This window comes from Cinclus cinclus, chromosome 4, assembly GCF_963662255.1.
Source record: "Cinclus cinclus chromosome 4, bCinCin1.1, whole genome shotgun sequence".
In the NCBI taxonomy this organism is placed as follows: Eukaryota; Metazoa; Chordata; class Aves; order Passeriformes; family Cinclidae; genus Cinclus; species Cinclus cinclus.
In genome coordinates this window covers 8,717,421-8,729,303 of record NC_085049.1, presented here as the reverse complement: position 1 = coordinate 8,729,303, position 11,883 = coordinate 8,717,421, and the positions used below count along the sequence as shown (strand labels likewise).

At 39.1% G+C, this 11,883-nt stretch overlaps 1 protein-coding gene across 1 annotated transcript in view; it reads left to right on the top strand.

Moving 5' to 3' along the window:
• Positions 1–10,655: 10,655 nt before the first annotated feature.
• CDHR3 (cadherin related family member 3) overlaps positions 10,656–11,883 on the top strand; it is a 33,375-nt gene continuing 32,147 nt past the window's right edge. The window contains exon 1 of the mRNA XM_062491558.1: positions 10,656–10,725. Coding sequence (XP_062347542.1) covers positions 10,656–10,725 — 70 coding nt within the window. The remainder of the gene's footprint in view (positions 10,726–11,883) is intronic.

The window sequence follows — 11,883 nt, the reverse complement described above, 5'->3', positions numbered from 1 at the left end:
CTGTTTTGTAATTTATTTGTAGGACTTACTGATGGCCCATGTACTTAAATCACCTGGATAGTGATGGTGTCCCTCGAGTTGTTTCTGCCATTTGCAGACTATCCATTGCCAGACTGGCATCTGCCCCTGGCTTTTTCAGAAACAATGCATTCCAAATTGTAGCACTGAAGGTTTTTGCCCAGGACTAATTTCTCAGGTTAGGGACATACTGCCAAAAAACAAAACAAAACAAAACAAAACAAAACAAAACAAAACAAAACAAAACAAAACAAAACAAAAAAGTTAAATAATAATAAATATAGTAGTCTAAATGGGAGGAATGCTTGTCTTTTTATTAGAAATCTATCCTTGGATTTCCTTTCCAAAGGAGTCACTGAAAAATCATTCTAAGGATCTTTAGTGACACTTCCTTGACTTCATGCATGAAAGACTAGAAGGTTTGTTGTCTGATGTTTCATAGATGAAGAAGATTTTTGTCATGGTCACTTATAAAAATAGTAAAACACCTGAAATCCCCCCAGTAAAACCAACTTGCAGTGAATGAAAAGGTGGAATGCAAATACTTGTCCTTGTTTTCTCCCTGGCTAGGATAAGCAGTTCACTATCTGATTTTTTTCCTTTCCCCAGCAGAATGAATGGATGATGACAGAAAGCTTATCTCTTTGTCTGAGGTGGTGATACCACCCAAGCTAACACTGAAAGGCCTTCTCAGAGCAACACAAATCATACATGGGAGCCAGTATCAAAAAGCTCCACATCCAGGAATGAGCACATCTGCCACGTATCATACAGAAGCAGCCAAACCAAAAAGAATCATAGAAAAATAAACAAATCTCTGAGGAGCTTGAAAGCTGGAGTAAAATGTCTTGAGGTCAGTTCAGAACTGTGAAGAAAGTTAAAAATGGATATATCAAATCTGATATATAAATTACAATTCCTGTATTAGTCATAGTTGTTATACCCCAAATTTTGTTTGGAAAAGGAAAGACAGTGCTCAAATTTCCTTGCCTCTCCACCCATCTCCCTCAACGTCTTCCCTTTAGTTTTCAAGTAATTTATTTACACTGAGCAAAATGTCTGGTTTGCACTCACAGGAAAAGTTTTAATTAATTCTTATTTTACAAATCTTCCACAATATTTATTCAAAAGACTGGCAAATTCCAGGAAGTTCACCCATCCCTGAAAAAATAAGTTTTGTAAACAAATCTGGCAACAAATTTATTTTAACAGCAGCAATCCTGCTAATCTGTCAAGACGTAGTTTGTTTCTGACACTTGATTAAATTCTTTTTCCTTAAGAATAGAAAATAATTAGCTACCAACAAACCATTTAGCTGGGACATGGTGACTGTCCCTCTGCTATTTCACATAGCATTTAATTCAACAGAAAAAAACCTAACAGTATAATGTGTAGCATGTTTAGCACATTTCTTTTTTCTTTTTTTTTTTTTTTAACAGAAGCAAGGCTAAATTTCCACAGTCACAAACAACAACAAAGTCAGGGGCTTCAGAGCCTTTAAAACCCATTCTTGGTGTATCCCACAAACTGGACCAGCATTACTCCACATCTCTGACCATAAACAAAAGGTGTGTTTCAGGCTGTATTCCACAGGATTTTTTTTGCCCAGACCTCTATTTCCTGGCCATTTGCTCCTGTACATATCATGTTCAGTTCTTATCCAGCCTCAATTCATGGATCCAGTTCCCTGTGCAGCAACACCAGAACTTGTGCAGATGCATTAGCCTGAGAAAGCCCAGGCTGGTATGACAAAACTGAGCAAACTGTGTAGCTTAGCCTGGTTTCATCAAGAAAAATGTCCATGCCCAGAAAAATGTTTTATGCAAGGAAACAGTCTCAGATGTTTGCAAATATCAGCAAAGCAAAATAGGCAAGCCCTGCTGCTTGCCATCAATGTTGATTGAAACCAAAGATAGATAGGTGCTGATGTTCAACTTAAATGGACATCACCCTTCTTTGCTTTAAGACTTCATCCAGCTGGACTGCTGGGAGTGTGGACATTTTGGGATGTTCACCTCTTGATTCTTAAAGAGATTTGACATGTTATCTCACTGCTGCTCCTTAGCACAGGTAAACAATTTGTGAATCTATGTTATGTCACAGCTTCATAAGTCTGCAAGTCCTGGTGTAAAGGCTCAGCTGGTGCAAATGTCAGTACAGTCCTGGCAGTTTGTACCAGCAGGTAAAATTTGCCATCTGTCTTTCCTGCCACTTCCCCAGCTCCTTCAAACTTTAAAAAACTGATCCAGATCCCAGTGAGGTCAATGAGAGCTTTCTCTCCGTGCTGGATCCAGCAGTATGCAGCCTCTTAAATACAGCAATTAAGATATTGAGCTAATGTTAGTAATCCTTTCTTGCCTGCCTAGAACACCCAAACTGCCTGAGTCAGGCTTCATTTCATGCAAAAGCCCGAGGAAATCACTTTGGTTTGTGTTGCATCTGAAAGGTCAGTCTGTGTCCTCATGGACTAAGAGGTAAGGGAGAATTCCAGAATTTGCTGCCAGTTTCTTGCTATTTATTCCTAGAAGAGGTTAACTTTGATTTTCTTTAGCTAAACTAAGTTAGGGGAACTGAGATGATAAGAGTGAGGGCTTTGGACAGTCGCATTTCTAGGTGCTTTAAAACGTGTTTATAAATCTACAACCCTTGTTTTTCATGTTCCTCTTTAGATTGAATTTTAATTCACATTATGGACACTCAGGAGAGTGTCCTACTTCTTTTCTAATACCACATTTAAGGACTTTGCCAAATGAACAAAAGCAAAGAAAATAGCCCTAAAAATCCTGGCACAGTTTGAAGTCAGTAACTCTATACAGTACTATTATTGTGAGACATTTTATTATCTAAAAAATCCCTCACTTGGAGGAATTTCAGACACACTTTTTTTTGCAGCATATTTAAAATCAGTGTAGAAAAGGAAAGGATTTATATTTGGTGTAGGGATTTATATCTAATGATATGAAGTAATGGATTTTTAAAATATAAGTCAATTAATTTAGCAGTCTCTTGCTTAATTGGCACTCATGCTGTTTAAAAGAAAATGAATGGTGGGTGTCTAAAACTTTCTCAGGTTGAAAAACAATATTCATTTACATTATTGACTCTGATTGTCTTTGTGATTTAATCTTTTCCTTTACATGGCTAAAGGGAAGAAATAAGTGGGAAAGTCACAGCCACAAGCAATAACATGGCAATTAACTCAGAGGTACTGGTGGGATATTTAAGTAATTTTAAGTCAACATTTATAAACATGACGTTGCTGGCTTGAAAATCTGGACATTATTTGCAGCTTTGGAAGATTTTATTACTTAACTGATTTTGATTTTCAAATTGCTTTGGAAAATCAACCACTGTTTTGAATCTGCTGCAGATGGGCAATGACTGAAAGTTGTTATGATCTAGCACATATTTGGTAGCGTAGATAAGTGAGTTGATGGCCTCATTAAAAGTATCTCAAACATATGTGCTGATTAAAATCCCCCTCATCTCAGACTCAGCAGGGTTTTGGCTGAAGGGAACTGAACTGCTCTGTCACCCCTAAGGGCTCTTTCTGACATGACAACAGGAGGAATTCATGATGCTGCTGCACACAGAGGCGAATATGAAATGTGTCATGGGTGAATATGAAATGTGTCATGGGTGAATATGAAATGTGTCATGGCCCAGTGCACCTGCCCAGCAGCAAGTGCACTCTGGCACAGGCCAGCAGGAGCTTCTGTGTGAGTACACGTGTCCCCACAACCTGAATGAGAATCACACAGCTGAGATCATGGGATTTAGAAGTCTAAAAGTGGTATTTATTTTTTCCACCATCAAAATTATTGCCTATCTAGTTGAAAAATGGTGCAGAGACACAGGCACTGAAGGCTCAAAGGCTCCGAACATCAGAACCAGACATCCCAAACCCCCCTTGCTGTCTCTGCAGAGAAACAGATGTTTCAAAAGTACATTACTTCCCATCCTAAATGCAACAGCTAAAGCTGGTCACACCAGTTGTGCCCTAGTAGTGCCTCTTTGTTTCCAAAAGAAGCCTAGGGTGACCATGGAACAATAACACATACAGGTCTGTGTTTTAGTAAATTTAAAGCAGGCAAGATAAATCCCATTTTCAACAGCATCCCATCATTCTGGCAGCTACTTGCTAAACTGCTGTGAGAATATTTTGCAATTTTTTCACAACCTCAGAACAACTGAACAGGGTCTTTCCTCCAAAGTGCTATGACTCAGCTCCCACAACACCATCATTTTTTAAATGAGAAAATGTATTATTTCTAATAACAAGCCTGGCAAAGATGCTGACCAAAATTATATCCCTGGAACATAATATCTCTGGGTTTTAGGATGCTTTGTAACCATTGCCTGCATGAATAAAATGACTCTTTTCTCTTTAGACAGCTGGATTTCCGTGTGGCACTAGATGGCAATATTCCCTCAGCTCCTGCAATGGTCAGGGGAGCCATACCCAGCAAAGGGACAAATCCTGACCTTGTTTTCTTGCTATCACCCATGTAGCTCATATTACAACAGCCAGGTTTTATGTGACTAAACTCAATCTGGGCTGCAGGGCTTTTTAAAATCTCTGTGCGCTCATCCACCTACCTTTACAGCTTCACAGTTCTCTGTCAAAACATTTATTGGACACTAGGTTTACTGTGTGGGATTTTCTGTTTTATTAAGGAAGATCTTACGGTCTCAGGCTGTTCTATGATGTTGATGCTCAAATCCACAGGCAAGAAATCTATACATCCAGAATATTGCACCGGTTTCCTGCTGCATTTTGTGTATTAATGTGGTGGCAGATTCAGTCAAGTCATTACTCGGATATAATGTTGCCTCACGTCAATTTTAAGTGGATTATTTTTTCACTCATATTTGTTCTCATATAAAATCAGCATAATCTAAACTCAGCAACTATAAAAAACCCCTAATTCTTTATCTGTACAGATGGATTTAACCCTATCCCTGGGTGATATTTCTAAAGGTTTTCTCTAGTCAAAGAGCTTATAGACAGCAAGGAACAGGGCCAGCAATGAGTATTGCCTAGCTTCTTTCCATGATTAGGATTTTTTGCCTTTGTACCACTTTAGCTAGGTCCAGGTCTACTGAAATTGCTCCTTTAAAAATCAGGCTTGTCACTGATTTTTGTGAGACCACGATCATTATAATGGTTTTCCAGTAATTAAGTACAAAAGCAGAGAGTGAAATGCCCCTCCTTACATACCCCACCCCTCTTCTGGTCTGCTGGAGAGCTCCAGAGCCCAGATGAAGATCTCAATGTTCTTGAAACTGTAAACAAACAAAATTTCAAACTGTTAGGAGGTAGTGGATTATTCTCACTCCTCTTGTTCCAAGCATGGAGGAACTTAGGTGTAAAAACCCATCTATTTCCATGTGAAACTCCACCACCTGAGCCCTTCCCCAGTGCCCAACCTTTTCTGTTAGTGGCACACTTCTCTGTGGATTGTTTTTTTCAAAGTCAATAGAAAATATTTTATGTGTGCTAAAATGAAAGGTTGCTTTTGCAAAAATAATCAAATGCCTTTTGCTGATAAAACAGGCTAGGTATTTCATGTTTTGTGATGCAAAGGCCTGTTTAAGTAATTTCTTGATGATATAATAAAATCCTTGACTAAATGAAATTAAGTGAATCACACTGTGTACATAGAAACCTTGGAGTTTGTGTACCCATATTTTCCCAGAGCATTCTTTCCTGTTGCACTTGCATATTTTTCTATTCATGGCCTGGTTTATATATTTACCAAACAGTTCAGGTGGCCAAGCAATTACAATAACAAATGTGGAATATGCAGTAAATGCTGTATCATGAGGTACAAAGTATTCCTGCATGGGTTCAGGCCCTCATCCAATAACCAGTAAGACAAAGAAGACTTCATTGGCCCCAACCCATTTTTCACTGTATCTTTACTGGCACTAGAACTTAGTTTGGATGACAAGATTAAAATTCAAGTGTTACACATATCTGGTATGGACAAGTGATATAATTTCTTGCAGGCACCAAATGTTTTACGTCACAACACATTATCCATGTCAAATAATAAAACACAAAATACTTGCTGGTAGCATCTACTTTTGCTTGGGTGAATGAATATTAAAACTTGTTATCACTGACTTCCATGTTTTGTTAAGGCAGAAGCAAATGGAATAATTTTAAGCAGCACAAGAACTTCTTAAAGAGCAGAACATTTAGCAACGATGTGCTTCTTACAGTCATGGTGTCTTACAGTTGTCATGATTGAGCTTGGGAGTAGGACTAAGACCTCTGGCTTTTCTGGAGTTTCTGTGTGGCCTTGCTGATATCACTTGATCTTTACGTAGGGAGCATTCAAGTACCTCTGGAGCTTTCTTGAATTCATGTCCTTGTAATCACCTGTCTGCTTCAGTTCACATTTGTCTAGATGGAGCAGAGGGAATGGGAAGGATCAGAACAGTCTCTACGAACTTAATGCCTTTCATATTCCCAGTGGTCCTAAAATAAGAGCTCAAATTCTTTGTTGCAAAAGACAAACTCTCAGGATTCTTTCTTCTCTGGCAAATGCTTTAATCTCTTGAGTGTATAACTGCTGGAATAATGGGAAGACTTTTCAGCAAGGACAACAGCATCATTTTCAGCATTCTGTGTGTACTCACCCAGATTTTAGGCTGTTCTTTACTTAAATCTGGATCCCCAAAACAGAACTAGGTGTGATGGAATCTCTTCTTGTTAACAAACACTTCAAGATAATTGTCAAGGGAATGACTAATGGGGGTTACATGCTTACAGGTCAGTGCTAGAAAAATACCTGCCTGGGACTTTTTTTCATAATTGTATGGGTTACTGCCCTAGTTAGGATGGGATTGCATTAGGTGAGACTAAGGTAGCATAGGTAGTACTCTGACTTTTAGTTTGTTCTTTCCACTCAGAAATGGTACAGAGGAAGGTTTTAGCTGAGAAATTGAAGGAAATGGTGCATAAGGTTCTGGTGTAGGATGCTAAGGTACTGTTTTAATATTTTAGGCAGTGGATGGAGAAGCTGTAATGTTTAAAGAGAAAGGAAACAAAAATAATACCTGACAGTCTCAGAAATATAATTAATGAAACAACAATACTAAGTAATCATAAACTGAGGTTGGATCAGGTGTATGAAAATTCTCCTTAGGCTGCTTAATTTTTGGTGAGTAATTACCACAGTAGTAGCAAAACATCTGCTTTCCTGTGAGTTAACTAAGGAGTAGAGAGCCACTACTGTGGCTGAACTAACCATTAATGGGAAAACTATGTCTTGAGCTTCTGATGTGTTTGAAAAGTAAGAGAACATCTTCTTCATGTGGACAGACTAGAAGTCAATTGAGAATTAAATACATAGAAAACAATTGAACATCCTGAGCCTGCACATTTTTTTATGCAAGTAGACTACTTCTCTGAAGCTGGCCTCTGTTGAAATCCCTCTTTCCTGAGGACAGGCAATTGGAAGCTTGCACATCAAGTTCTGCTCTCTCCCACCTCATAATCCTCGCTTCCCATGGTTTTTCTCTTGGTATTGCAATTTAAGCCCAGTGCATTCTATCATACATAGAAAAGATCTGTTGATCTTTTCCTTGGACCCAGGATTCTTTAATCTCTTGAAAGATCTTGCATCTTCCTCATATTCTCCACTTTACCTGATTATCCAGAAGACATCTTCTTCAGAAGTGTAATTCTTTTGCTCCTAAGCTCCCAAATAAAGTTGCAAATCATCTTGAAACCAAAGAATTACAAACCCCCCCTTTTATTTTTGACATCTTAATTTGCTCCAAAATTAATCTTCCCTCCATTTTGCCTGAAAACTCCCTATTGTATTCTTGCTTGTGTTATTTTAACCCCTCTTCATCTAGTTGTTTTATATTCCCAGGAAGCTCATTCCTGACCTCCTTGCAGTGTAAGTGCTGCTGTTGCTAGACTTGCCAGTGAATTTCTGCCTTGCTCACCTTTTCCTAATTCACCTGTTCCTAATTAGCTTGTGTGCTTTTTTTAACTTAATTTTCAACCTTTCTTGGGCTCTCTTTTAATTCTGGCTGCCTTTTCACTTCATATCTCACAGCCTGGCAGGTTGAATCAGAGAGCCACAAAAATCCGCTTGGAGAAACATAAGAAATGAGGGATCTAAGGAAAGTAATGAGACAACTGGAAGTGACTCAAGGAAGAAGAAAGAACCAGAGCCCTTTCTGCTCACCATTACTCCACCCATACGAGCTGCTCTCCACACTCTCCTTCCTTCCTGCTATGCTTGGCTCTCCCCTCATCTCCATGGTCACCTTTACAGTCTCCTCACAGCATGCTTGAACTATGAGACTTAACAGGAAATACTTGAAAGCCCCGGAGACATATTTAGAGGGAAAGCAGTTATGAACTACTTCATGAGTATTCACTTAGTACCTGAAACAATTACCCATTACATTTCCAGGTGAAGCTGGGGACAGGCTAGCATTTCAAGCATGTGTACATTCCAGATGCCTTTCCCATACAAATCCCTCATATCTCTCTATAGTGTCTGTATCATAAATAATGTGTGGTCTATGTTTATGGACATTGAATCCCTGCTGAAAATAGATCTCTGAATGTTGTCAGAAGGAGGGTCAAAACAAAGAAGCTGAGAAATGTATTTATAGGAATAAAAAAACACCTCAAGTCACACCAAAAACAATCCCCCCTCCTCCTCACCAAACCCCAGCCTAAGGAAAAGAGAAAGAAAATAAAGGATAAAATTGTGACCTCTGAGGTCTGCAGAAGGCTTGACTATTCAGAGCATAGGATAGAATCAGTCCTATCACTCAAAGTAGATACTAAACAAATTTAAACATCTATCTGAAAGACTTTAAAACTTATCCCAGATGTTTCTGTAGTTTTATCAAGACTTAAAGGAACGTGCTTATAATGGGATAGATTACATGTTGCAACTAAAAAGAGGGAATAAATCCAGCAGCCATTTTACAGTGCCCTGGTAATCAGTAGAAGATCACTGTACAAGACACCACATTGTACAAACCTGGTTCATACCTGTGCACACAGACCTCATCTTTGTGAGGTGTCTAGTCAGATCAAAATCTTCTTTGTCAACTCAGGAATTACATATTAAAGGATGGACAAAGGTACCTTTACCTGGTAGGTAAAGGAGCAGATTAGAATTTTTTGACAATATAGATATGTTTACATCATTATCAGCATAACTAGGTCATTTGAGAGTGAGATTTTCCACACACGTTTTTTAATAATATGAAGTCTAGGCATACATTTCCTGGGACAAAGGAAGATCAGCTTCCCTGGTACTGCAGGTTGTGTTCCCAGATGATACGGTGTGGCCACATCCACTTTAAACCACCACAAGGTCCTAGAAGCACTTTAAAATAGATGCAGATTAGCCATCAAATGATTATTTCTCATGATCCCCAAATTCAGTATCTGATATGTAGGTATGGTTCAGTTCCAATCATTAGGCTTTATTGATGCATCTTTTCCAGGTCCATTGTGTCAGCAGAACTCTCCAGGCCACACAGGTACCATAGCCTAAGGTGTGAACGCAGCAAGCATAGGCAATGCCTGCCCTGGTGTTAAACTGGCTACTCATGTTCAGCATGTTCAATTAGCATGTTCATGCTACACAAAACACAGGGGCATGGAACAGGACTTTCTGAGCTGCTGTCAGCTTTCAGTGGGACAACCAGAGACGGTCATGCAGAAACATCTAGAGATGCCAGCTTAGATCACAAATCGGTCAGGTTTCTCCACAGCTATGTTGAATTTGAATCTCAAAATTCTACCTCTTAACAGAGCTGCTAAGTTTGTGCAGAGATGTTGAGGATCAACTAGATGAATCCTTGAGCAACCTGATTTAATTAAGCCTGCTTTGAGTGGGATATTTGACTCGGTGACCTCCAGAGGTCCCTTCCAGGCTAAATTGTTCTATGAGTCAATTCTAATGCACCTATATTGCATCCAGTTCCAGTATTAGTGTCACTTCTCTCCTATGCTCCATGAAATAACACTAGGACTGCCTGTAGTTAAAAAAATGTTGTTTGTATTGTGGGCTAGCAAGTTAAATGCCTAACCTAAGGGGAGCAGTGCCCTTCTTTTGGGGGTCCATGCTGTTCCTGAGACAGCTACACCAAAGCTGCATCATACACAAACTTCATCATGTACACATGCCTCACCTCCAAGTAGGTAGTATGTGTGGTCTGAGTGATTCTCTGGTAGTCAGAAAAATAAGAAATTAGGTTCTTGGTCTGGGTAAAAGAACATGAGTACTTGATTCTGGTATGTGAAGACAGCACCTCATGGCCAGAGTGACGAAAGCAGCATGGTATTTCCAGATTTAAAATATACTCGATTCTCTTCATACTGTTTCATAGAATAAAATGATTATGTGAAAGGACAATTAATGACTGTTTTCCCAAGTACAGACCAGGGCTGTGAATGAAGAGTCAGCAAAGAGCAGTTCCCTGACAAGCAAACAAGCTGACAGTGTTTGGAAACTCCCTTAGAGACATGGGTCCTTTGTTTCATTTCTCACTGCACAACTTGAAAAAGAGGAAGAATTTAGGTGGAGATGATGTAAACTGGGGAAAACATACTGTGATCTTCCTTCAGTTTGCATCCTGGGAACATGAAGGACAGGGTCATAAAGACAATGAAGAGCATGCTCCTTTTCCTAATTTTGCTGGGAGTAGTATCTGGTAAGAACATGATTTCATTATGCTGCTAAAATTAGAACACTGTTGGCTGTTATACTTTCTCTGGGGAACTTTATAATACATATTTAGGGATCAGACACAGATGGGAAAAATCAAATAACAATTATTTTCCTACTGAAATAGATTGGGCTCTGTAGTTACAGCAGTATAATGAAGAGAATATGACTCTTTGCTAAAACACTTTGTTGGATGAAGCACTTCAATTCTAATAGCCACTGCTCAGTGTGACAGCACTGGAGTGGGAGAGGAGGGCAGCTCTCCAAGAAACAATAACTAGTAGTTATACTCCACTATCCTCCTTTCAAATATTGATAACACTTCTCTAAAAGTAAAGTAAAACAAGCAACCAAATAGGAACAAGCAGAAAGAAATATTCTTTTTTCCATGGAAAGAGTGATCAAGTACTGGAATTATCTGCCTGGGGAGGTGGTGGAGTCACCATCTCTGGATGTGTTTAAAAAAAGACTGGAAGTGGCACTTGGTGCCATGGTTCAGGTGAGGTGTTAGGGCATGGGTTGGACTTGATGATCTTGGAGGTCTCTTCCAACCCAGTGATTCTGTGATTCTGTGAAATTTGTGGACAGCCTTAGTAGTATAACATCACCAACTTTGATCCGTGTAAGTACATGGGAGATTTGCCAGTATGAGTATTTTTGCCTGTTAGCAACTTAGTAGATCTTCAAACTGTCTGAAGTCTGCATGGCACACAAAGCACTGGAATTGCTGCAAGCTATCTAAACAGGTAGGGTCATTTTGCTCTCAAGGAGCTGTAAGAGTTCTGCCATCCCTCAGGAACCTGCCAGTATTTGGTGGTTTTCCTGATGTTCCCAAAACTGTGATTAGGACATTCACCGCCACTTCCAGCTTTCTTTGAAAAATAGCATTCTAACCTGCATGGCTGTGGATAGAGAAAATCTTGAGGTGTTAATCAAGCACCCTAAAGACTGGTACATCACGGATAAATGTCTTAAATAAACATAAACTTCTCCAAACTAATCTCATTATTGCTTTGTCTTGGATTCATCGTTTGTCAAGGACTGTCATTGATAATTCTGATGAATAAAGTATTAAATTGCTTCAGAAATATTTTGTTCTGCAAAGTAAAGATGTAAGCAAGGATTTGTGAATATGGAATGAGAG